This window comes from Rhipicephalus microplus, chromosome 1 (genome assembly GCF_043290135.1).
Source record: "Rhipicephalus microplus isolate Deutch F79 chromosome 1, USDA_Rmic, whole genome shotgun sequence".
Classification (NCBI taxonomy): domain Eukaryota; kingdom Metazoa; phylum Arthropoda; class Arachnida; order Ixodida; family Ixodidae; genus Rhipicephalus; species Rhipicephalus microplus.
Window position 1 is genome coordinate 127,419,370 of NC_134700.1, and position 27,154 is coordinate 127,446,523.

Consider the following 27,154-nt stretch of genomic DNA (forward strand, 5'->3'; position numbering starts at 1 on the left):
GAACCAAAATTACTATGGTAACGCGAGATGGAATATGATTCGCTGGTCATGACAAGAAGAATGTCACAATGCCGTCGCGTACATAGTCAAATCATTTTCACTAGACGTGCTGCACATGCGCGGGCGGGTATGTGCCCCAGGTATGTGGGTATGTGTCATAGGTGCTTGACAGTTTCATCTATCCTAGAAAGGCCAAAATAAACATGGATGTTCTTAATGTGCGAACGTCATGACATTGGTGAAATCGGCTGCATTGAGCCGACAAATGCAAAGAATAAATGTCAGGGTCTCAGCAGAAATCAAACCCCAGCATTACTATGATTAAAACGATTTTCGTACAAAGAAGACACAGGGAAGACTCCACGCCAACCGGCTGGTCCCACGTATTTTTTTTACAGGTCCAAGGCAGAATTCGGAACTGTGTGTTTAGAAAAAGTGTTTAATTATTTAGAGTTCGAGGTACTCCGCTATGGGAGAGCATACAACCGTCCCACGGGCCTTCACCTGAGTGTAGGAGAAAACAATCACCACTTCACGAATAGACACTAAGGAAGGAAGGAAGGAAAATAGAAGAAAAATAAAGGCAAGGAGGTTAACCAGCCTATAGGCAGCCGGTTTGCTACCCTGAGCATGGGAAAGGGCAGGGGGAGATGAAAGAGAGCAGAGAGGGAAGACAGAAACAGCACATTAGGCAGCACACGCGCGCACACTCAGTCATAGTCCAGTCTTGTCTTTCGCGGCGTGTGACATTGCTGTTACAGTCGCTTGTTCAAGTTGGTGTCGCGTAGGAATTTCAACAGAGCTTTCGTCGCTTTCTGTAATAGACACTAATGTATGTGAAATGCCAATAGTGATTACTTCTATTCAATTAAAAAAAAACAGTACGTATGTTGGGATGGGACACAGCCGTCCCGTTGGGTTAACATCAGTTGTAGTTAGGCGCCATTCGCTGAAGTCGACTTATGTAGCAGTGTCCGCGGCTTAAATTCTAGCCAGCACCAACGCTTCATATCAGCTTGCCGCTTCTGGTGTTGCTAATATCTGTGTTGTTGTTTGCATCGTTATGAAACTGTAAAAAATATATTAAACATATGCTGCTGTTTGCATGTCTGTGTGTGCACCTGTGCATATATTTAGCGTCATACGATGACATTTCGCTCAATAAAAGGATTACAACTCAGTAACTTTACACCCGCATAATTCGCTGAACATCGATTCCCGAGGTACGTGGGATTTGCCGAATTCTCATGTACAATGCGTAAATCGATGACTTCGTCAAATATTGCAATACGCGTGTTTTCTTCTTCGTGTCACTGCTTGGAACCAAATCAAACTTGATCGAAATGTCACTTCGCAAAATCAACCTACCAGAGAACAAGGAACTTTACGGCTTCTTCGGGTCATCCAGCAATGTAAAAATTCAGTTATAGCAAAAAACCGTAAGGTTCAGAACACTATGAGCCATCGCCATCTAGTGCGCCTGCATGACGAACCAGAGACGAGTGGGAGGTGACCCTGCTCGGTTGCTCGGATCTTCAAGCCCAAAGGGCCCTGGTCCAGAGGACTAGGTTAGCAAGTGTCACCAATGGGGTCCCGGAGTAAGAACTCCGCCTACTATGAAGCCACTATATGGCTGTACCTCTGTTCTTGTTTTCAATAAATGTTTTCACTCTCTCACTCATGACGAAATCAAAGTGAGCCAGCATTGTGAGTGGGTAGACCCGTAAAGGAGTAAGAACCGTGGGTGCTATTCAGGATGGCCTAAGTGTCTCGGGCAGAAGATTTTCTGCGAGCTTGCTCTACAGCGATCATGGCGTAAAGACAGTGCGGGGCGCGTGGTAGCAGCGTTGATAAAAATAGCTAGAAAAACACGCGTGGCATAGGAAACGCATGTAGACCATTTGCAGCTCTTATATATATATATAAAAAACTACGCGTGTGAACACATCAGCACCGCCACTAAGTCAACTTGTTAACAGTGCAGCGACGTCAGCGTGATTGTCGCGCTCTCTTTTAAACTACTCGACACACGCCTCCCACAGGCGTGTTCGTGGGCGTATGTCCCCTTTCGGGCCGATTTCTTCGTTCCACCTGCAGCATGGAAATTTCCACTCTCGAAGGCAGCAAGGGTGCACACGGAGCACTCTCGTGCTTCTTGTTTCGCTTCTAACCAATATCGCAGATAAATGTAAGGGCAGGTGGTCACCAGTGGTGCTCGCATCCTGGCGACAATCATAGAATTTCCTAAAATTAAGTAGAGGGGACTTTGACACTGTGTTCATTCAGTCACCATAGGAATTAGGGGTAGTACACCGATTTGCCTAGTATTTGTACTTGCGGGCGGCGAATCGCACTTGTGGCTTTTATTGCTGTGCTTCAGTTGGGTTTCGACGGAAAGAACGAACCCTTCTGAATTTCGTGCCCCGATTTTAAATAGTATGCCCAAAAGAACAGGGTGGTAAAGCGCAACTGCTTAACATTTGCTGATTTTAGCTTCATAAGAAAATTGCTCCAAGCTACACGAACACACGCGGAGCCAGAACAGTGAAGATTAGACAAATTCGTGCAGTACCCATCAATCCCATGCTCACTGAATACCGTGTGTTGCAGCTTCCACAGACACTAGCGCAAGAGATTCCTCTAGTGTACATTTAGGAAACACTATGGTGGCATGCCCCGCCGCAGTGGTCTAGTGGCTAAGGTACTCGGCTGCTGACCCGCAGGGCGCGGGTTCGAATCCCGGCTGCGGCGGCTGCATTTCCGATGGAGGCGGAAATGTTGTAGGCCCGTGTGCTCAGATTTGGGTGCACGTTAAAGAACCCCAGGTGGTCTAAATTTCCGGAGCCCTCCACTACGGCGTCTCTCATAATCATATAGTGGTTTTGGGACGTTAAACCCCACATATCAATCAATCAATCACTATGGTGGCAATAGAGCGTTTTTTTTTTTTTTTTGCAGTGGCGAACGGGCGCTATATACCACGTTTGAACACGTGATCTAATGGCATCTCCTTCCCACTTCTTCACCGTCGGTGATGGCCGACTGATTCACCGCTGACGCTCCTAGGTTGACGGCATGGAGAAAGCTTCCTCTATGGTTGAAGGACAGCAAAGCGGGCGCAGCGCATAGTCCGCACCACCCGTTTTTAAAAACGATAGTCTCTCTTGGGGACCATCGATGCAAAAAGTTTGGTCTGTCGGTCTGTCTGTCTGTCTGTCTGTCTGTCTGTCTGTCTGTCTGTCTGTCTGTCTGTCTGTCTGTCCAGTTGTCTGTTCGTCCACATTTAACGGTACCGGGCACTTCAAACAGCACCAGCGGATACCCCAAACGGCTGACCCCATTCACAGCACCCACCAATGTTGCTCAAGGTTCAGCGTTCATATTTGTGTGATTGTCAAGTAAAAAAACAATTATCGCACATATCTGAGGCATCATAACAACGCGTATATTTTATATGGGCGACTTTTGCAAGAAAAGGCATACATAACTTATTCTAAGGACCGTAGCGTTTATCACGCGGCGCTGATTATGCAACGCTTGCCCGAAAAGGGATGTGTTTCCAACGCTTTGCTAAGACGACACAGTGGTGGCACCCACTCGTCGCCTTGCGTTCTACGCCTTATCACCTCTGAGACGGGCGCTCACACACTAAAAAAAGAGCGAGTAAAAAGGGTGTCTTTTTGTCCCACAACAATAATCCTCATCAGACTTGCGTTCCATCCTTGCGCTATCGCCCCGCGCCTGGTACATTCCGGTCACGATCGACATGCCCATTATCAGGGTTACATTGCATTCTCGATAGGAAAGTGGCCAGCGCCGAGTTTAAAAAAAAGCGACGCAAGCCTGACGACGATTATTTTTGTGGGACAAAAAGACACCCTTTTCACTCGATATTTGTTTAGAGTGCACGCCCGTCTCAGAGCCACGCAGTTTGTTTTCCAAGATAAATACCAGATAGCGCTCATGCCTCACGTGTGACGTGACTTGGTGCGCTCGTTCGCCTCCGCTGCACGCCCAAGGCACTCTAACGCAGCGCTTCCAAAATACGATTCACCAATTTTCTTGCGCAGAACATCAAATAAACGTTTTGTTCAATCTCTCCAGACTCAATACTATCGTCTTCCGACGACATTTGCAGATTAACATGGAGATATGGGGCCAATTTTTTTTCTCTGTCCAAAGTAAGGCAAGCCTGTGCAACGCTGCCCTTCTGTACGGAATGCACCGGGTGCCGCAAGTGTTGGCGCGGTACCAAGTTGGTCACGCCGCTGCTGTGCGTTGACGTCACCCTCCCCTCGCCGTACGCTCTGATGTCACTCTCTCTCTCACCTGCCTTGCACTCGCCGAGGCACTCCAAGGAGGTTGTACTAAATGTTTTAGCATAACCTCGTTGAGGCACTCGCTGCTGCCATCTCGTCGGTTCGCCAGCAACACCTGCCGCGACTGCCGCTCGCTACATGTGCACCACTGACTCGTCGGCTCAGACGCAATAAACCTGACGCGCTCCTAACGTACGCGTTGAAACATGTCTGTACTTGTAACCTACAATATCGATTGATTTGTGGGGTTTAACGTCCCAAAACCACCATATGATTATGAGAGACGCCGTAGTGGAGGGCTCCGGAAATTTTGACCACCTGGGGTTCTTTAACGTGCACCCAAATCTGAGCACACGGGCCTCGACATTTCCGCCTCCATCGGAAATGCAGCCGCCGCAGCCGGGATTTGAACCCGCGACCTGCGGGTCAGCAGCCGAGTACCTTAGCCACTAGACCACCGCGGCGGGGCCCACCTACAATATCTACGTCAGCCATCGCTTCAAGGTATCTTCCAGCGCTCACCGCAGTGCCGTTCAACCCGTGACTGCAACCATGCGTAACGCTGCTGCTTCGCATCCCATCAGTGTTTCCTCCGGGGAGATGGTCCAAGTTGTTGGTTTTCTCACGAAAACCCAAGCTGCTGAGATAATTGGTACCCAAATTAGGTACCCAAATTAAACACGCGTTTTGCAGAAAAGTCGCTTTCACGGCTGGAATGGCAAGATCAATTTTAAACCTATCGCAAAAGAACAACAAAAAACGGATTAATCGTACAAATTTTATAATACGTCGAGTCCTTAATGTGGTGCTGGAATTGCTTTCTGGCTCGTTAAGCACGTGCGGCACTGCCGACAAATTCCTTCAACTGATATAGTTTGGTTTTCAATGCAAAAAAAAAGGCAAATCATCAAAAGAAATATACGCAGCTTCAAGTAGCGCTAAGTCTTTCAAGCACGTGCTGGTTTCCATTAACGACAGCCGCCAGGCACTCAAGCCTGCCGCTAAGACTATTCCCGCTTCCTTAATTAATACGCAATTGAGCGACACAGACGCTTAAGAGTAAGGGGCGCTTCACAAATGCGCAGAATATGAACGGTGTGCGAGACGGTATTGGGCGGCTCGGTCAGAACAAGAATGTGCCGGGAGAAAAGCAGAGATGTGAACATTCGTCGTTATTTATTTACGCACTTATTCCACCATTCGTTGGGCGTTTAAGTGAACTCTACGTCACCCCAGTGATCTTCCGAAAACTTCACTCTAAACTCGTGAGGACTTTCTCGGCCCTCACGATCTGCAGGTGGCTCTCATATTTATCCAAAATCCCCATTTCGGTTCAGTTAATCACTAAATCAAATTTGTCATTGTGAACACAATCGTCGTGAGGACTTTTCCTGGTGATAAAATTGCGCTCATATGGTTCGCATTTTCGGTTATTTTTATTTTGTTAAGATGCTTTTACCGTTTACAAACACAGGCTCTGGATGGCGTCCTGTTTCTTTCACCGATGTGCCTTAATGGCATTGGTGGGCAAGAAGACCTTTAGAAAATAGCCTGCTGAATTTCTACACTATCCTTCCCTATTTCGACAAGACATATTAAAATAAATGTTCTTTTGACGTACATGAAATTATAAGATATTTCCTGGAACTTCAAGCGCGTCCCTTTTATCTGAAAAAATAAAGAGAGGCTTACTTTATATTTCAAATAAAATTGAAAATGTACGTTTACTTCGACGTAAGGAGCTGGTAAATAAGGTGACTGGAAGTTTTTTGGGGTACGACGTTTGCAGTCTTGTAGGTTGTTAACATACTTAAGCTTGACTTCCGTCCTGCTCTGTGCTACATCTCGGTTAGTAAGCACTGAAAGGATCAGAACATTATCAAGCACGCTGCAGTGTTTTTTACGTTTCGCCAACATCGAAATGAATGGGAGAGTCAATTTTCTTCAACAGGTTGGGTGCATGCCACCTGAGAAGCACCGTCTAGTATGACATCATCAGCGGAACGACTCGTCACTGTCGACCCGGATTTTGGCAGTAGCAATGCTGGCATATTATTAAGTAACGAGGAGCAGTAGGACATAGGCATGCATACACGTGTCACATTTATGCACATAGTGAGATCGTCCACCATGTGGTCCCATCCTCCTTGCGCCGAAATGCCAACAGACTGAAACAGATCGAGGCCACGAAAAGAGAAGCACTAATACGGCACATCTGGACGTTGTCGCCAGGTTCTCTATACTTTATTGCACTAATGAAGGGTATGCTGGTAGCAGATGCATGTAAAAGCGTAGCTGAAGGTACATAATGGCTCAGTTGTTTCAAAGCAAATGCTCGCTGCTTGAGAAGAGATTCGGAAGGTGTTTCTCAATACAGAAAAGAATTTTGGTCAGCCCGATTATGGCCTAGATCAACCCATCATTGCTTCATCATCGATCCGTGTTCTCTTCACGACATCTAAGGCAACTCCCAGAGGCGCGCTTCAGCATGTAGCAAATATTAGGCTTACTGCAGCATCAATAGGAGTGCTATCTATGGCGTGATGATTTTGCGCAACCTGGTAACGATAGTAACCTAACTGTTTGGATTGCCCAACGCGCTAGCATTGCTTCGTTCGCATTCGGCACGACGCCTTTCGCCTTCTGCTATACGCTAATGTCGGTACAGGAGCTTTCCAGAAACGATCGGCACGGGCTGAGCATAGCATAGTTAACGATATCACCTATACGCGAAAAATCTCAGGCTCACCCTCGCACTCGTGCGAAAGCGAAGCCTGTTTACGGAACACCCGCAGGCACAGACAGACGCACGCGCTTACGCGCACGCGAGCACGAGCAAGCGAGGCTGCTGTAACGACCACTCGTTCTGGATTGGCTTCGTTTATGAAAGAGAAATACTGAACGCTCGCATGCAGCGCACATGGACAAACACACGTGCTCTCATGCACACGCTGTTAAAGGGGGCAGCGATTGAGGCAAAGCGGACAACTTCCCGGCCATGCCGATGCTCATTACTGCGTGGTCAGAAAAGCACGGGGCAATTTTAGCGCGCGCTAACAGCTAACATAGCGCAGCGTCCGCGGTGTCGTTACGCAGGAGCAGTTTGGTCGTCGCTATTATACTCGCTATGGCGTCGTCGCTTGCGCTGAACACTCCCCTTCCTCCGACTCGTGCGACGCGGGACGGGTGAGCGACGTCGTCATGGCGAATTCGCACCGCACCACGGGCCTCGCGAAATTGCTCGGCCCCGACGCAGACCGGTGGTATTTTTTTCCCTTTCATTGCTGCCTTGTTTGCTTGATTATCTCCATAGTTTCCTTTTACGCATTTCTATTGTATTCTGCGCTTCTTCAATACTCTGTGCTGGTTTTTCCCCATCTGCGGTCGGATGGTGCGACGGGTCGCGAGACATCTTGACGTTCGGATAGCGCTGACGTGCCCGTATAGCGGATTTTACAAGGACGACCGCAGGGCACAGTTGATAATTAAGGCATTTGCTAGTCATGGCTACAAACGCTTTGCAGCAGAAGCTTTTTCTCCGAGGTTTTGTTTATTAATTCTATCCTGTTTACATGTATAGCGAGAAGAGCGCGTTGCTTAGCCACGGCGAATTCTTCTTTTTTTTTTTTTTTGGACGACTGTGGTCGTATGTTGCTTTGTGTTTGACACGTTAGTGGAAAATGTTTTTGCAGGAAGCAAAAGTAAACATATTTCAAACACTAGTGAACAAGTTAGTTTGATATTATTTACCCAGCAAAAAAGACAATTCCCAAAGAACAAAGAGAGGCGGTACAACTATAGTTAGTCGTTTACTGCCGGGTGCGGAGTATTCTTAATCTCACGCTGCCTATCAGGCTGGCTTGCACGCAGTGTATTACAGAAACATTCTCAAACCTTAACCTAACTTCTCTCTAAGCCTCTAGGGGAGAAGCACCAGACTATCATGTATATTATTCTTCAGTCAGCGCATAAATCTACCTCTGAACGTACTACATATATATGCGCGTTCACCCTGCTATAAAAAACGACGCGCTTTTCAAGCCTTGAGGTCATGGTCGTTACGTTGCAGCGATGCCAAGCTCTCAATTCCACGCTACGCTTATCTTCCACCGTTCACGGCCGGATGATCTTAATGACAACGCTGAGGAGCGTCGCTCTTGCCGCTGAGGACGCACGCAGAGAAATCGCATTGAAAAGGGCATCGCTGCAACAGTTCATTTTGGGTTTGAGTTAAATATATTTTTATGCCTAAGGTCTTGCCAAAGTAACCAGTATTTTTGAAGGATCTCCTCGAAAGTGACGCCGGTCACAACCGCACAGCGAGCGAGATTTTCAATGCAGAATTATTCTGTTCTGTAGGTAACGTGTCTTATCTATATATTTGTTTATTTATCAATTTATTTATTTACCCATTCATTTACTTTTCTTCCGTTATGTTCGAAGTCAGTTGTTGTCCTGACTTTATTCAAATATACGTAGGTTTTTTTTTCTTTGTATTGAAAGCGCGCAAATGCAGCTAGAATTCTGCAGTACTCTCCCACCTGTCTTTTCGTGCATCGATTATCGAGATGTGAGTATTCCCTTGTTGATGTAGTGTGATCGAAGTCTTGGACATTACGAACAAAGTACAACCGTTTTTTTCTGAGTTTGATGTTTGTCAACAGCATTCCTTTTCATTCTTCCGCTACTCCTCGTGGTTTATATTGCCTGTCTATTGATTCTGAAAGAATGCTAGACGTGGAAGTTTCGTGTCTAGGAGAGCTGCACGTACCACCAGTTGCCGATTACTTTGAAATAACTATATTGTTTTGTAATCAAATGCTGGTAATCACTATTTAAAAAATCAAGTTGTAACAATCTTTCTAGGGCATTTCTTGTCCTGTAAACTATGTAACCACCATGTTACGACACTAGCGTTTATTTACATCGTAAATAGTCATGTTTGGCTGTTGTTGGCGCACCGTTATAGTGTTGCGGATAAGGCCAGGGTAAAGGTGAAAAACAAGGCGACAGCTTTTCTTGGCACTGAAGGGAAAGCTCTGGGGGCAGAGCTTCTGCACATGTAACACTACGCAAAGTCGTTCGTCATGCTTAGCCATGACGAACGACTGTCGAAAAAAACTAGGGCACACCATGAGCCTTTCTTGTAGACGCAAACGCCGCTAAGCGTTTGAGGTACACGTAAAAGGGGACAACTTGTGGGCGCGTTGTAAAACGCAAAGTCACAATGAATAAATTAGAAGAAATACAAATATCTTACTGGTGTGATCCGTATCCTGTCTCATATAGCTCCGAACTATTATATTTTCCGTTGAAAATACGGGCACCACTGTGGAACTGTATTCACTAACGGAATAAGATGCACGTGATTTGGCCCGGTAGCCTTCGCTTCCATGTCAAGAAAAGTTGCATCCGAGTATAGGAGGCCCGTCCTGTCACTTACAACACAAACTGCGCAACTACGAGGTCACGACTGAGGTCTTTCTATTTTAATGCCACCCTTCCTTCCGTCGCATGCTTTCAGGGAGTGCTCACTGTAGCAGCTGACCTCTCAACAAGGAAACGTAGGAGAATTAGCGACAACATTGGAGAGAAAGAGAGAGAGAGACAACTTTATTCAGGTGAAACATTGAGAAAGAACTCCGGTTGGAGATCAACAACGTGCAAAACTAAATCCCCAGTAACTCACGTCAGTCTTCACGCCTGCCTATAGCCTTCATCTTCCATGAAAGCTTCAGTAAGCTTTTTTTGTTGTGCTGCGGCAAAACAAAATGTGCGAAAGTAGCACCTAAAATCTAGTCAATTGCATTTTTGTAATAATTTATTTACTTTTTGGCGGCTGTAAATGACCACTCTAATGAATGATGTTTTCAAGGGAGTAACTGTAATTCTGATCACCGAGCTATGTTCTGCAATGGGTACAAGAGTAGTGTATATCTTGAATTTACTACCAGTCAAAGTTGGGTCACTTCCTCCAAATACCGGGGTCGTAAAAATTGCTTAGTTCTTCCCCGTGTGAACTTATTTCCGCGCGTGCTGAAAACTATGACGTCGAAATTAGAATCTAAATTTATTACAATTAGCGGAACACTTATATATAAATAATATACAGAACGAGGTCCCGACGTCAGAGAGTGCATTCAGACCTTTCTTGTACTATGTTACCTTCACTGTGTTATTGTAATTCTTACCGCAGTTTGGCATTGTTTGCCCGTCTGTTGAATTCAATAAACCGGAGCTTCACATTTTGGGAAGGCGTATACATACTTATTATCTTGCAGTCTGAATATTTCTAGCTTTTCACATTGCCGATGCTAAATGTTATTCTTCTTTCACTCTCACGCCTTCTTTGTGCTTGCATGCTAAAATTTGGTATGTGCAACATATATTAATTTCGCTCGCAAACGTTTTCTTGGGAGAATAATGCTTCTTGAAAAGAAACACGCTTCTATATTACAAAACGAAAGTGTGACAATCAATAAACACTTCCTGTGATATGAAAGTAATATTGAAAACGACAAACTGACTCACGTCTATGTTTTGCGAATCTGAGCAAGAAAAGCAAAAACAGCAGTTCCGTAAAAGGTGCTAGGAAATGAACCGACAGCGAAATCATCATAGAATCTACTTGGATGGATCTTGGCAAGCACGGGCGTAGGAAAAAAAAAGTCAATAGGGAAAGGCTCGGTGGTGAGCCAAGGACCATCCATTCGGGTAGAAATGTAGTCGCTGATATGAATTGTGCTCCCCCGAATTTTCTTTTTTTTTTCACAAAACGCATATGAGCAGAAGGCGGTGGCAGTGTGTCGTGCCGGTAATTGCGCTTCACCTGTGATTTCTTTCTGTCTGAAGGTGATGACGTAGCACTACGCGCTAAAACTGGCATATCGATGAACATTCACGTATTAGTCCCAGTTCTTCAATACAGTTGGCAAGAGACGTGAGCATGCGCAGTGGGAGTGTATACGACACCGCCGATACCGGATTTGCAAGTACGTGCAATTGTAAAATGATGCGCATTTAAAACTAGGCGGGAGTACTGTACACTGGCTTAAGCCGTGCTATCTCTGCGGAGCAGAATGTAAGCGACGCTCCGCTGAAAACGCCTAATTTGAAACTCTACATATGGAATAATCTATATCCACCCGTAAATATTTTCAAGAAGCATCGATTATTACGTATATGTGCAGCACTTTCACCAGATATGGTGTAGGTCGTTTATGGTTCTTGCGGAATGTGTTAGATACGCCTGAGCCCGAAGTCATGACGGTTCGACAAATATCGAGAGCCTGAGAGCTACAATTATTAAAAATTTTGTAATGGAGATTGAAAGCAATATCGGAATCTTCAAGTGGCGTAAAACTTGTACGTGACAAGTCGTGTACAAGTAAGATTTATTGCGATGGAAAACAGCGAGCGTCCCGTACTCGAGGTGCTTGGTATAAGGGGACTGATTTGACAACTGTCGAAAGACTTACGCCAGCCTATGTAGTTCAGCCGTGCATGGGTATTTATCAAGCAAGGATGATGCTTCATGATTTAGATGCAGGAAATTATACACGGTGAACAGAGGACGCCGTCTATTGCAGGAGCGAAGATAACGCTAGTACATGCAATACCTAAACAGTTTCACCTGTGTCGCTGGATGTGTCAATACGACAATATAATTAGGAGCCGTGCCATGGCGGGCTACTTGAAGTTAGGTTCGACATCCTAGAAATCCTTACGACCTCCTAGAAATCCGCTTACAGGGCCATTCTTGCATTTACCCCATACAAGAGTGATTGATATCCTAGGGGAGTTTATTTATCTCCCTAAAGATTTGTACATGCTTCAAGCAAAGGCTGGCACCGAAGGGCCAAAGGCCCCAACTTTTGTCTTGTAGAAAAATGGAGGGGGGGGGGGTCACCGCTTCAAAGTGCAGACCAGCATACTACAAGATAGCATATGATCGAATTAAATACCTTTCACCTTTCTCTCCCTCTTTCTTGGAATGTGCAGCTTTTCGCACTGTTACATTTTTTTTTTGCCCGATTGCACCCCGCCTACTTAAAAGTTATTTGTGTCCCGGATATACATTAACAGAATTCATTCTACTTCATCTGTATAATTTGCAATTTTTAACTCCTCCCTAAGTCACTGCGACGCTAATGCATTAATCAAGAAGTTAGCGAACGCTAAAGAAAAATGGCGCTATTTAGTGCTAGCATTCTAGCTTGTAAAATATGTTTTACTTCTACGATCCCGCCGACCTCTCTAAGGTTGTGCAATTCCAGAAGCAAGGACAACAGGGAACAAAAAAAAAACAAGACAAAAAGAGTGCGATGCCCCTTACGCTCGCAGAGACTTAGATTCAAATTCATGCGGCCCCATATTTCGCCGGTAATGCACCGAGCGTCGAGTTGTGATTTACGCCGGAATCCCCGCGCATAAACAAGGCTCGGTATCGGCGTCGCCCGCATCTCTTAAGCACCGAATATGCCCTCAGACACAGCAGTGTGCGCCGTACGTATGCACTCGCGAGACAAGTGCAGAATCTTCGATGAGCCGCCGGCTTTATGTCGACGTCATACCGACACGAGTTGATGGCCCGCCGAGCCAGCTCCGTCCGGTCGGTGGGCTCTTCATTGCCAGTCGCTCGTGCAGCGCCAGAGCGCGCGAAGAAGTCTGATATTCAATGGCGAACAGGAACAAGAACAAAAACAATTAGAACTTGTGGACAAAGAAGAAACGAATGGCTGGAATAGCGCTGACGAAGCGCGTGGGAGAACTATACGTGAAGGGGGCAGACAATGACAAGACACAGGAACGTAAATACTTTACGACAATGCTTCGCTGTATACAGACGAAGCCGACTGTTAGAAGTAGAAGGCGCCTGCCAAAGGATAAGGGAGACAGAACGGGAAATGTTCGGTGCGGCCGTGCCACGCAAATAAAAGAAAAAGAAGGAAAAAAGAGAGAAGCCTGGTTTCTCTCACTGTCGTGTTCGCCCGTCCGCGCCTTGACGCCCCCGCTGCGTGCACGACGCATTGCGTGCGAATGGTACACGCGGGCGGAATTTTACGCTGGCCCATAAACAACCCAGAACTGCTGTATCGGCTTCAAAGTCGTTCCCCGTCCTCGTCACCATCGTGTTGGTGCAACGCAATGTGTACTTCTTCCCTTTCCCGACCTCTTGCTCGTCTCGCTGTTGTGCGATGAGGATGGCGCATCTTTGCGACCGAGTTATCTCTAGTCCGGGCAATTTGTTTGTAGCCAGTAGGCCGTAGGAAAAGAAGCCTCCACGTTGTACTGGACAGGCTTACATCACGTTTACTACATCCCTGGAGCACACACACGCAGAGCAACACTCTTTCCTGCCCCCCCCCCTTTTTCTTTCTTTCCCGTTCGCTCCTGTACCTCTGCGCTCACCCGTCCTCACCGACAACTGCGATCGGGCCGCCTCTCGTCGTTAGCACATATACGCTGTGTACACACGTGGCTTACATCCCGTCGTAAACGTGTCTCAGGAGCCCGAGGAAACCCGTTCGAACAGTTCGCCAGGGAAAACAAATGCGTGAATGGCATATATAATTTATGCTGCTTCTCCGGTGCATTTTTTTACTTTGTTTCTGAAGAGGCTGGAAGTACTTAGCGTAATCATACAAAAAACAATCTTTGATGTGATGAAGCATGGTATTACGTTTCATGTTCGTCTTCTAAGACGGACGACTTTGCGTAGTTTGTGATTTTGGCTTGATTTCTACAGCTGCAGTGTATTACATTGTATATTGCTTTGTATTTTATTTTTTGGATATTTCATTTTGACATCCCGTACTCATTTTTGTTCTTGTAATATTGTTTATTATAGTTTTGTATAGTATAACAACAGTAACTTTGCCGTGTAATGGCCTGAGAGCCAACGGTATGCGAAAATAAATAAACAAAGAAATAAACAAACAAATAAACGAATATAAAAATAAAAATTCAATTAACTAATAAAAACAAATGCTTTAGGCTCACTGTGTTATGCGCGATTTCCACTTGAATAATCCTTGTTGCAATCAATGAAATACACAATTAAAAATGCCTAAGACGGAAGATGTCTTAATGCTCGACTTAACGAGACATTTTCCTGTGGTTTGGTTTGCTTGAAGCAAAGTTCTTAAAACTTTTATTCGGAAACACGACTAAAGCTTGAGTATTTGCTTGAAACTATAGATCGAAGAGCAAACAGGGAAATAAAAAAATACACTCAAAGAAACAGAAAAAGAAGTAGAAAACGAGAGAGATTTGTCCTAATGTATGTTTTCCTGTCCAAAACCTGTCTCCCGTTAGAGTGATTTGGCTGAATTGTGATCATATGTCTATTCCAATACCAATTGCGTAGGGGCATTTTTGTGATTCAATCACAGCAAAAACAGGCTGTTTCAATACAAAAAAAATGAAACATATTTTACGTCATGTTCGTATCCAGCAGAAAATTATGAGACGAACATTAATTACTCTCGAGCATCGTACTAACAAGTGTACTGCAAGCACGAATGGCTGCTGCTGATTACATCGCTCGTAATGTTACACTCCTGCTTCTGCCGCCCTGTGGATAGAATTTTTTTTAATGCGAAGCATTTCTTCGCAAACTTCGGCTAATTTGAGCATATCTATCTATCTATCTATCTATCCATCTATCTATCTATCTATCTATCTATCTATCTATCTATCTATCTATCTATCTATCTATCTATCTATCTATCTATCTATCTATCTATCTAGCCGCTTAGGTTTGGCTACTCTTGTGGTCACCCCCTTAACATGGCGGGGACCAAAATTTGCATGGGAGGGTGAGATTGTTTGACAAATATGACACGCTTGTCATGACTCGAAAAATGTCTTAATCTCGTCGCGTACGTCGTCAAACACTTCCTGCCAGACAGTGGCACATACTCACGGGCGTGAATGTGCCGCTGCTATGCGTGTATGTGCCACAGGTGATTGACAATCAGTATCTACCCAGGAACGACGAGAACACACATGGGCAATTTTAACGCGTGAGTGTTAGGCAATTTCCGACATCGGTACCGTCGACCCAACGAAGGCATAGAATAAACGTCAGTGTTTGGAAAAGCCTGACATAGGCAGCACTGAGCCCCCGGCGAATGCAAATAATAAATTTCAGGGTCCCAGCAGGAATTGAACCGATGTATTCTGCGTGGCAGTCAGGCATTTTACTGCAAAGTATATACGCCAGGTCTCGGAACTACTTTTCGAATGAACGCTATATCATTCGTGAAACGTCAATAGTGGTTGCAGTGTTTCTTACCCAATTTTGTAAACATTACATATGTACTCCTTCGATGCAGCCATCACGTCGGATTAACGTCAATTGTGGTTAGGCGCCATGCGCTGAAGTCGATTTATGTAGCAGTCTCCAGGGCCAGCATCTTCGCGAGCATCAGCGCTTCACATCAGCTTCTGGTGTTGATAATACTGGTTAATACTAGAGTTCCAGTTGGCATCGTGCGCAAGTGATAACAACTGTTTATACAAACAATTGTAACTCTTCAAACATTGTACATATATTTAGCGTCATTTCATGACGTGTGCCTAAAAAAATTGCAACACGGTCACGTTCCCTCTGCATGCTTCCCTCCGCATGCCGAACTTTTTTCCGCTTCCAATGCAGTAAAAAAAAACAAAAAAGCAAAGGTAAATGTTAACCCAGGCAAGTTTTACAGTAGTAATTTCTGTGACAAATTATTTTTGAAGGGTGACACAGTGCACGCCAAAACACTCTCACACGCATCAATTCCAAAGTTGCACTTTTTTGGAGTGAATAAAGATAAGTGCTTGCGCATTTCTGCGCCACACAGTGCTAGCCTTTGCAATACACAATAACGTAAAATATTTTCTGTGATTGTGAAGATCCACTGCATTTCGATAGACGTTGTTGAAATCAAGCAGTACTGCTTCTATGACAGTTCCTTTGGGTCCCAAGGTTATCGTATATATCTTGCTGAAACGATGAGTAGTCCACAATGGAAGCACAAAGAAAATTGCAATGAAATAGAAATCAAAGGAATTAAACAACGGGAATTTCTTCTTTTCCAGCATTCTTCACGTAGGAGGCAGAAATCCTTGATCATAAAAGGTGAGTTACAGTTTGCGGCAAAACATTATAAGTATTTGCTTGCGCATCACAACATTTAATAACATAAACCGGCCAGTCACGGGGTAGCTCCAGCACTGGCTGACACTTTAATCTTGCAACTGAAATACCCGAGAAAGAAAATTAGGTAGATGTCGCAGCAAATAATACACTATAAAATTTTTTTTGTCTCAATATTTTTCCTGAACGTTGCAGAAAAAGTGACTAACATCTCTTCGCAAGATTTTTTTTTATTTCTGAGTTGCTTTTGATAATATGCCGTGAAACAAGCAGTATTTAGAAGCTTGTCTCATAGCAGGGGTCGGGAATCTTTCAATGCGCAGGGCCAAGGGGCACGAAGCCGATCGAGCAGGGGAGCACTACCAAACGGAAAGTTGGGTGTGGGAAGAGTTGTTGCAGGCAAAGACATAAAACTCCGCGAACTATAAGTGACAATAATGTAAAAAAAAGAAAATGGATTAGAAAACGCGACTATTCTCAGCACGAACGCCATGAAGGTCTATTTTACAAATATAGATTACATGCAAAAACCTGATTCCACGTACGTGCTGCCACGTGTGACTTCAAATATGAAGTGACAAGGAAAAGAGGGAGCGGGCCTGACATGGTGCATATAATATTACCCCGTGGGCCACATGTTGCCGACCTCTGTTTTATCTATAGAGCACAATTTAAGCCCAAGAATCTTTCGTCAGTACCAGTTGACCGAGAGGAAGCCAGAGCAACGCATGGTGGCGCTGCGAATTTGGACAGGCAGTGCCATCTTTGGTAGAAAATAGGAAATTGGAGATGCATATCGCACGTGTTCCCTTCCCGCCAATGGGCTGCCGCTCATTTAGGTGCTCGTGCAGAGAGTGCGCGGTTCGTTTGAGTCAAATCATAATTTCCCGCCTACCGTGCGGCTTCATAGAGATCTCTGAGCTGGACAAGCACTTCCGTGAAGAGAATCTAACAAAAGGAGTAAAGCTCGTTAGCTAAGTTTATGACGTGGAGCAGACGACGGATGATGAGGACGCCCGCGTAACTGCGAAATGCATTTCTTAGGTCCGTGACAATACCGTGTACGACGTATGCCTCGAGGTAATTGAGTCTTATTCTGCCGACGCAAAGCCGCGTACTCTATTGATGTGCTGCGTTATATGAAAACCATAAAATTTTGTCTTGATGAGGTTTCTAACAATGACAGCCATGTAATGTCGTGTGCAAACGTTTGCGGCGTGCTAAAAATTAAATAAAAGCTTAAGTTATATGGTGATGGCATTAGAATGTCCGAGACGTTTTAAAATCGTCTTTCGTGCCGCGGGAGCATGACCTCTTGACTACGCCGCAAAGTAGCAAGGTGAGCTTTACCCAAGTAAGTCCAATTCAAGTGCTCGTCTCTTTCTTTTTTTTCCGGCTCTCGTGTCATGCTTGCTCTACCTTTCGCGAACGCGGCTGTGTTCGCCGGCTGTGACTTGCTGAAACCTGATATAGCCTTACGCGTGGAGAACGTCCCTTGGTGTTGTCTGCACTTTTGTGGCAGCCCACAACACAACATTACTTCTGACCTCGCCGACGCTTCCGTGGGGCCGCTTCTACCATTCTGGAAATGCAACTTTGCCCAGCGAGCATCCCGTTTAAAGGCTGTTTCACATGCCACGATTTCAGCGAAAAAAAATCGTTCTGTTCGCTCCATTCGCCCTGTTCGCAACCGCTGCTAATAGCGGTTTCTTTCACATGGTATGTGATTTTCGCTCTGCGACTGGAGCGGCGAGTTCTTGCCACCCTTCTTTCTGGCAGACGCCGCAGAATTTTTCGAACGTAATGTAATGACTTGTGCATTATTATATCATTAGGTTCTATAAATGGTAACGAAGGGCCCGCACGTTTCGACGTTTAAGAGCACTTCTTAATCTAAATTAAATTTAATATGAACAGCATCGGCCATTACTAAAACAAACACGTTGACGCTATTTCAACGGCTTAGCCGGCCCGGCCCTATTTCGACGGCTCCCGACCGAAAAATCGCTCCCGCCGTTGCGGCGAGAGCAAAAATTTCTAACATGTTGGAAGCTCGCCGCGGACCGCTCCGGCGTGAGCGAACTGGCCTTTTTTTTTTCCTGCGAGCGGATTCGCGCACTGAAAATCGCTACCCTTTCTCTCATTTGAAACGGCCTTAAACGCGCAAAGCTGACGTCACGGCGCCTAAGTTGCCCAACCGACTGCAGAACGTGTTCCGCGCGTGTCGCACGCGCTCTGTTTCGGCGAAACACATGGACTCGCCTGCGCCCTGCCCCGCACCTACCCTCAAGTTTTCTGGAGCCCGCCGCCAGGGCCACGCACGGCGTTGTCGTCGCTCCGCCAACTTGAGCTTCGGTTTCCTATAGACCTCTTCCATGTTTGTAAACAAGTGTGGGTGCATTCGAGATAATCAGACGCTTGTAGCGACGCGTAGGCACCGCCTAGCCTAAAGGTCCCCACTGCCTTCTATGGTTAAATGACAACTGTTACCACAGCCGCAAAGTTTCCTCCACGCACTGCCAGTAGACACGTAATAACAGTACTGAAAGTTGGGCGAGTTGGTACTCATTCATGACTTCTTTGCGCCCGTGTTGTTTGCCTCTTTTCCTTGTGTTCGTGTACGTGTTTGCGCAAAGAAGTCATGAATGGACACGTAATAACACAGGACGTTCGCGAGCTTCAAGCTGGGCGGAGTCTACGTGGCGCTATAGAGCATCTCATTGTGTCGAACGTACCCAAACCAGTTTACAAACACGGAATAGGTCCATGTGATGGCTGATGCTCATGCGTGAGTCTGTCCTTCTCAAAAGAAGCTGCTAATCACTTGTGACTTCAGGTGTCACGGTTGTTCGCGGGAACCCTCGCACTGAAGAGCATACAGAGATGCGTGCCTCTAATGTGTGCCAGACAAATGCGTAGTTGTAGGTGCCTGTTAAATATTATCGAATATTTATTAGAAGAAAGAGGACAATGAAGTATGGGCACGAGAGGAGTGCTTGTGATTGTGTGCGCCGAAAGTCTGCCGGATACTGGGCGCGTTTGTAATATCTCTGAGCCATTAACTTATTGCTTTTGCTCGCTCCACTGGTGGAGACACCTTTCTTTTACATTTTATAGTGGTGTAACCCGGGAATAAACCAGGGACATTTAGCGTTATTCAGCCCTGAGAAATACAGCTCATGAATGAAAATGATGAGGGTCACTGCATGAATCGCGTGCTGTTGCGAACGACGGACCAATCCCGCCGAAGCCACCACTGTTGCGAAAGACGGCGACGCCAACACGGCCTCGAAGGCGCCACTGCTTTCAACTCCACCGGGAAGGTCACCAGCCGTTTGGTAGCGTATGTTTCTCAGCTCGCGACTGCTGCTGCGCAGAGCTGATAAGACGAGCGGACGAGACGACGGTGAGTTAAATAAGGTTTATGTACAGCATATATACAGAGGCGTTACAATTTCGGCACTGGGGCCGACAGAGACTCGAAGAGCCGAGCTCTCCTCTCTAACACATAGATCAGCCTTTCGCCTAAGACCGCTGACTCACACACATGTCGGCTCTCCGACATGGGGACTCCTCTTTCGTAGGACTGCCGATCGCGACGCGCCGCAGGGCTTCTTTTATTTACACCGGGTCCAACCAAAATGTCCAATCAGAAGCGCCGCTGGTCGTCAGGGCAGATTCCTCCAATGGGGTTGCCGCGCCATGCGTCAGACCACCAGACACGAGGACGCCGGCTCGCTGTCACGTGCGCAGCTGACTCACTGCACGTGGGCCAGAGGGGCGCCGCGCTTGTTCCCGCCGTCGAGTTGATCGCGCCAGGCGGACTGCGGGCTGGCCTTGACCCAGATTGCCTTTTTCAGAGGCACGGACGTTTGACGAGGACTCGCTGGCATAACAGCACCCCCGCCGCCAGACAATGCACCGGAAAGACGAGCTGCTTCCACGGGGCTCGGATGTCAGGTGCGCTCGTTCGCCAGGTCCCTCCAGGTTCGCCTCCAGGGCCATGGGGAGACTACAGCTCCAGACTGTTCCGAAAACACATCCAATTTTCGACGACGGATCCCAGCTCCACTGGCTTGTCGCCACAATTTGCTGGCCAACTTCGCTCGTCTCTTCTGACCATCTTCGGTTTCAGCACTTGTCGATGGTTCTGCAACTTGCTAAGAACGGTTCGACAACAGACAACACACGACACAAGCAAGTGCCCTCGGTCACCCGACAGAACACCAGACAAAGTATAGTACAACATATACCTATCTACGTGTCTATCGGAATTTTGTTCCCTCTACATCAAGAGGCACATGTGGGACACAAGACTCTTAAAATGACAACTCAATTTTTTTTCCACGTACAACAACGTAACGAATTAGAATACCACAAAGTTGGCCCCTTGAGATCACTCTGAACGAGAGCGCTCAGCCCAGGTCGTGATGAGGTCAAAATTTTGCCCCGAATCGCCAGCCAGAAACCGAAAGGTTGAGAAGTTACTAGCTGGAACGCACTGCTCAATGCACCTGCATTAGCGTTTACCTTTCTTTTTTTTTCTTTAGCGAACGTCAAAGTTGCGCTGTGGAGCAACATGCTTCACTTCAGTAACCGGCCACTTTTAGGCGACGCTACCTATGCGGCACCAAGAGCGGCTCACACTTTCGACGTTGCACCGGGGAACAACGATACGGCTTGCTACGGATTGACTCCTCACCGCTTAGCTCGATATCGTGTTCGATCACCCTCGTGTTTCTGGGGCGGTCCGAAAACACGTCTTCAAACTCGGAACCAATCTTTCTCAGGTCCTCTTTCTCAGGTCCTCCTTCACTTAAGCTAGGCTCCAGGTTCAACTGTTCCCAGATTACTTCCGATTTCCTTTCGATTATCTCACTAGAACTAAAAATTTCTGCTTCCTCTTCCTCCGAAGCACTTAAAAGTAAATTTACGACTGCTTTCAAGTTACTGTGATAAACTTTGTTCGGCCGCCTTCCTAATTTAAATTCACAATTGGTATCAGAAAGCTTCGATACTACTTTTGCGGGCCCTTCCCAATCAACCTCAAGCTTGTTCCTTTTGGACGGCTGCAGCAGCATTACCTGATTATCAACTTCAAAAGCACGCTTCTTCACCGATTTCTCGCAGTGCTCCTTCGACAGCACTTGTGCCGCGTTTTTGTGGCTTTCCACTAGCGCTTCAATCGAGAGATTTTCACGCTGCTCTCGAATGAGCGTCTCTCGATCAACTCTCGGCAGCTCGCTCCAACTTTCCGCTACAGGCGAGAGCGTTGCAACCCTCTCGCTCTGACTCAATGGCGCCACGTCGTCTCCCCCAGCGCATACCGCGCCGGCCGCTCCCGCGACGGACCGCTCACGTGACTGCTCACATGACTCATGCGGAAAATTTCCTTTCTGGGGTTCCGTGGACCCGCCGACAAGGTCACTTGAGAGTTCACCGCATTGAACCAGATCAAGCTGCCGCGATAGCTTCTGCGCTTGCGATCGCGTGAGGGCCATGCACGCAAAGTTGGGGAAGAACGATTTGCCCTGCTCTTTGAGAAGCTGCTCTGAGTTGTTGGAGAATAGATAAGGAAAACGATCATTTAGCGCGGCAGACACAGCTGCTTCGGTGCGAAGCTCACCCAAAGGGCCTTCAATGACAACCGTGGCGATTGGTAAGCGAACACTCTGCTCCTCGGCGACTTGCCTGATCCACGCGCATTCTCCTGTAAAGTCATCCGGAGATACCAATGAAGGATGGACAACGTCCATGGTTGCCGCTGAGTCTCTAAGTGCTCGGCACGTTTTTTCATTCACCCTAATTTCTTGGAGATACGGCTCCAACAACCGCATGTTTTTTTCTGATTCTCGGATTGTTGCGAAGGCAAACTTTTCCTGACAGTTTCTCGCGATGTGCCCTTCCTTTTTGCAGTTGTAGCAGATTAGCGGCTTCCGTTTGTTTTCCGATTCAAATGCCTGTGTGGTAGAAACCTCACTCGATTTCTCCGCTTCTGTTTGCCCTTCCCCTACACTATCTTTCGTAAGAGACGGTTCCTTCTTGAAATTACGGTGCGGAGCGGGTTTCCGTTGATCAGGTTTCCTTGAAAAGCCCTCTTTTCTCTCATACTTTTCAACGCGCACTGCCCTGCTGTGCAACTTTCGGCGAGTATAATACTCCTCAGCTAACTCTGCTGCCTTGTTTAGCTGTACTTCACCAAGTCTGTCCTGCAGCAAAAGCCTGACATTATCTTCGATGCAGCGGTAGAATTGCTCCAATGCAACGCATTCCACCACTTTATCGCGGTCGTCATAAACACCTTCGCCCTTGAGCCATTCAATTAAATCGGCTTTAGGACGAAACGCGAAGTCAACGTGTGACTCATTCCCCTTTTCAGCATACCGGAAGCTTTGCCTGAAAGCCTCGGGTGACAACTTATAACGTCTCAAGAGCACTTCCTTAACCTCGTCATAGCTCTCAAACGCTTCCCTCGACAAGCAAGTTATCGCGTCGGACACTTCGCCGGGAAGAAGAGCTAACAGGTTCTGCGCCCAAAGAGACCGCTCCAAAGCGTTTCGCTCACAGACGTGTTCAAACTTGACGAGATACTTCGCCATGTCCTCGCCTACTACGAACGGTGGCAGTTGATCCCGAATTCTAATACCGCTGACCTGAATCGTCGGAGAAGCTGCGCTAGGCGCCTGCGAACACTGTAGGATTGCCAATTCTATTCGTTTCATCTCGAGGCGCTCCTGTCTCTCGGCCTCCTCGCGACGTTCGCGCCTTTCAGCTTCTTCGCGAGCTTCGCGCCTTTCAGCTTCTTCGCAAGCTTCGCGCCTTTCAGCCTCTTCACGTTCGCGAGCTTCTCGCCTTTCTTCACGTTCGCGAGCTTCTCGCCTTTCAGCTTCTTCACGTTCGCGAGCTTCTCGCCTTTCAGCTTCTTCACGTTCGCGAGCTTCTCGCTTTTCAGCCTCCTCGCGGCGTGCTTTGATATCCACCCAGGCCTCATCGACTTCCTCAGCCGACACTCCCTCATCCTTCATGATCTCAAGGATCGCTTGCTTTCGTTTCGCACGGCCCAAAGTAATGCCGAGTTCCTCACAAATTTCGATGAGTTCCTTCACTTTAAGGTTCTCCATCGTTCACACTAGCCTCTTGCTGTTTGCCCCTGTTAACAATTTACTTGCCGTACCCACTATAAGTCAACTAGCAAGACGCGCAAGCAATTTTTCACTCTCCCGTGTTTACCCCCTCCGCATTAACTTTGGTTTCAAAGCACTTCGACTTTGCTTGAAACGATCAAAGCTCACTCTAATGCTTCACACAGCCCTTCTCTAAACTACTACAACCTGAGCTAGAGTAGTCTGGTGAACTGAGGGGAAAACATCAGGCACTCACCGCATCGATGTCGCTGACGCCGGCCGATCCCGCAGCTGCCAACCACTGTTGCGAAGGCGGACCGATCCCACCGAAGCCACCTCTGTTGCGAACGACGGACCGATCCCGCCGAAGCCACCACTGTTGCGAAAGACGGCGACGCCAACACGGCCTCGAAGGCGCCACTGCTTTCAACTCCGCCGGGAAGGTCACCAGCCGTTTGGTAGCGTATGTTTCTCAGCTCGCGACTGCTGCTGCGCAGAGCTGATAAGACGAGCGGACGAGACGACGGTGAGTTAAATAAGGTTTATGTACAGCATATATACAGAGGCGTTACAATTTCGGCACTGGGGCCGACAGAGACTCGAAGAGCCGAGCTCTTCTCTCTAACACATAGATCAGCCTTTCGCCTAAGACCGCTGACTCACACACATGTCGGCTCTCCGACATGGGGACTCCTCTCTCGTAGGACTGCCGATCGCGACGCGCCGCAGGGCTTCTTTTATTTACACCGGGTCCAACCAAAATGTCCAATCAGAAGCGCCGCTGGTCGTCAGGGCAGATTCCTCCAATGGGGTTGCCGCGCCATGCGTCAGACCACCAGACACGAGGACGCCGGCTCGCTGTCACGTGCGCAGCTGACTCACTGCACGTGGGCCAGAGGGGCGCCGCGCGTGTTCCCGCCGTCGAGTTGATTGCGCCAGGCGGACTGCGGGCTGGCCTTGACCCAGATTGCCTTTTTCAGAGGCACGGACGTTTGACGAGGACTCGCTGGCATAACAGTGCTTTGTGAACAACTGCCACATGATCAATCACTGCCGGAATAGGGTATTACCGACTCAAGAAGTTAAACAAGCGGAACACATTTGCTTTCGACAAGCCCAAATAGACACATACGGGAGCAAAATAGTTCAACTCAAAGTTGAGCACAATTTGGCGAAGAGTTCATTGATACGTGAATTAACCCATTCATCGACGAAAAGAGTGTTATCAGGGCACGAACACGCCTTGCCAACGTGGATCTCACGTGCTGCGAGAAGACACCGGTGCTGCGATTGTGTCTTCTCGAACTGCTCTCAGACCCCGAAATGTGTTGAATATTGTTGAATATTTATTAGGAGAAAGGGAACAACGTAGTGTGGGCACAAGAGGGGTGCTCATGGCTTGTGTGCGCCGAAAGAACGTTTGCCGGAAACTGGACGCGTTTGTAATATGTCTGAACCATTAAACCTTTGTTTTCGCTCACTCCACCGGCAAAGACACCTGTCTTCTACAGGGCCCTTTTAAAATAACTTATGCTCCTTCGACCGTGAGCTTGTCGGGGATCAGTCGTTTTTGATATGGCGCTTAGGTCCCTTCTCGAGGTTGGTTATGAATTTCACGTGGCAATATTTTTGCTATTATCTATAGCTATGAACGCATGACCATCGTGTTTGGCTGCAGCAAATGAAGTGTTGAATTCTTGAGCACGTGCGTGTAGTTACAATTCTGGCATGGGGGAAGAGAACAGTTGCGAAGGAGCATCGGAAAATGCAGAGAAAAATAACATGAAGGAAGCAATGAAACAAAAAAAAAGACAGAAAGAACGTGGCGCACGCAGGCGCAAAAGATCCGTCCGTTTCTATTCATTTGTTCTGTACGACAAGGACTTCATTATAATTTGTCTTCGTAAACCTCACGCATCAACGAGGCTATTATTGATACACCATGCACTCGTGTGTGAACTAGGCATTGTTCATACTCAGAAAGTATAGCGTGGCCCTTCTCGCCGCGCATTTCATTCGCGGTCCGTGAGAAGACAAGCGCAAAACCAAATTAGGATTGGCCTGTTAGGCACGAGAATAGCAAAAACTGCACGCACGAGATCGGGAAGTTATGGACGCATAGAGTTTCCTAAAACTAAGTAGAGGGGACTCTGTCGCAGCGATCATTCAGCGACCGTGGGAATGTTGGGTAGTACGCACATTTGCCTAGTCTTTCTACTTGTAGGCGGGGAATCGTACTTGCGGCTTCGTTTTATTGCTCTGTGTTGGTTTGGTTTTGAAAGAAAGATTCGACCCTTTTGAACTTTGTGACCTGGTTTTTAAAGGTAAGTCTAAAGGAATGAGGTGGTGAAGCACAATCGCTGAACATTTGCTGATTTTTTGTTTCTTGAAAAATCGCTTCAAGCCACACGAACACACACGGAGCCAAAAGCAGGCCAGAAGTACAAAGATTAAACAAATGTGTGTACTACCCGTCATTCTCATGCTTGCTGAAGCGCCGTGCGTTACAGCTCCCATAGACGCTAGTACCAGAGTTCCCTCTACTGTATATTAGGAAACTCTATGAACGAACCAACTCCTGGAAACTGTTTCATCTCTCTGTAGTTCTCTGCCTGGTAAGCCATCATGAGTCTTGTACGTACCGAAAGCAGTCACATGTTCCTTAATAATAGACATATTATGCCATGGCGATTACTAACCACCTGGTTATTAGGTTAGCTGCTAATGTTTTATTTGTTAATAAATCAAATATATCTTTTCAATAAAAAGCGAGTTTTTCCTGGTGATAAAGAATGAACAAATACTGAAGGGGGGGAAAGCGTTTTGCACTTTCAGCAACCAATTTTATGAAACTGGCAATAATTCTTCTCCAGACCGGCTTGGTCAAATAGCAGAGGCCTATTGTTTTAGGGTTCGTTCCAAACTATTTTTTCAGCTTTTAATTTCCCAAGAATCTTGTGATTACTCTGAGCTTACCGCATTTAGATAAAGACTCTTTCAGAAAGTTAAAACTGACGGTTATTTTTAAGGTACGAAGCCATATGGTGTGCCTACAACAAAGAAAATTGACATAAACTACAGTTCTGTGTAGAAGTAAATGATGAAAATAATTTGATTAAATTAATTGAAACATGGCGAGCAGTTTGAGTTTTGGCGGCTCCTAAAGAAGCCTGTCTCAAGTCTGCGATTACTTCTAATGGCCTCTGAGATTGAGTTTGGCAGCCTGCCAAACAAAACGTCGTCCCAACAAATACATAAGGGCACGCTGACGGCATCATCTTTATGCTGCTCCCTTATTCATAAATGAATAAGTATACGTTGTCGTCAAGAATATTTACCATATAAATGTGCGTAAAGCCGGCTTCAGGGTGGCTCAATCTTGACCACGAATTTTAACCACTCGAGGTGTTTGTTGGTGACATGAAGTGATCGTCGAGGCAATTCCCAAAGGTCATTTGTCCTTCGTTGCAAATTAAAGCGAATAGTACATTGTCACACCTGGTTCAAATAGATAGTTTGCAAGTGACTGCGCCGTATTTGGTTTCATGAAGTGTGTGCAACATCAC

The 27,154-nt window shown here is 46.7% G+C and overlaps 2 protein-coding genes across 2 annotated transcripts in view; both read right to left on the reverse strand.

Moving 5' to 3' along the window:
• The window catches only part of LOC119177880 (neural cell adhesion molecule 1-like), a 272,880-nt gene that overhangs the window by 131,522 nt on the left and 114,204 nt on the right, over positions 1–27,154 (reverse strand). The gene's annotated exons all lie outside the window — the stretch shown is intronic.
• LOC142770962 (uncharacterized) lies at positions 10,017–24,500 on the reverse strand. Its single transcript, XM_075872703.1, has 3 exons — positions 23,963–24,500; positions 22,766–23,924; positions 10,017–10,075 (listed from the first exon to the last, which is right to left on the reverse strand). The coding sequence occupies exons 2-3, from the start codon at positions 23,583–23,585 to the stop codon at positions 10,017–10,019; spliced, it is 879 nt and encodes a 292-aa protein (XP_075728818.1). The 5' UTR covers positions 23,586–23,924; positions 23,963–24,500.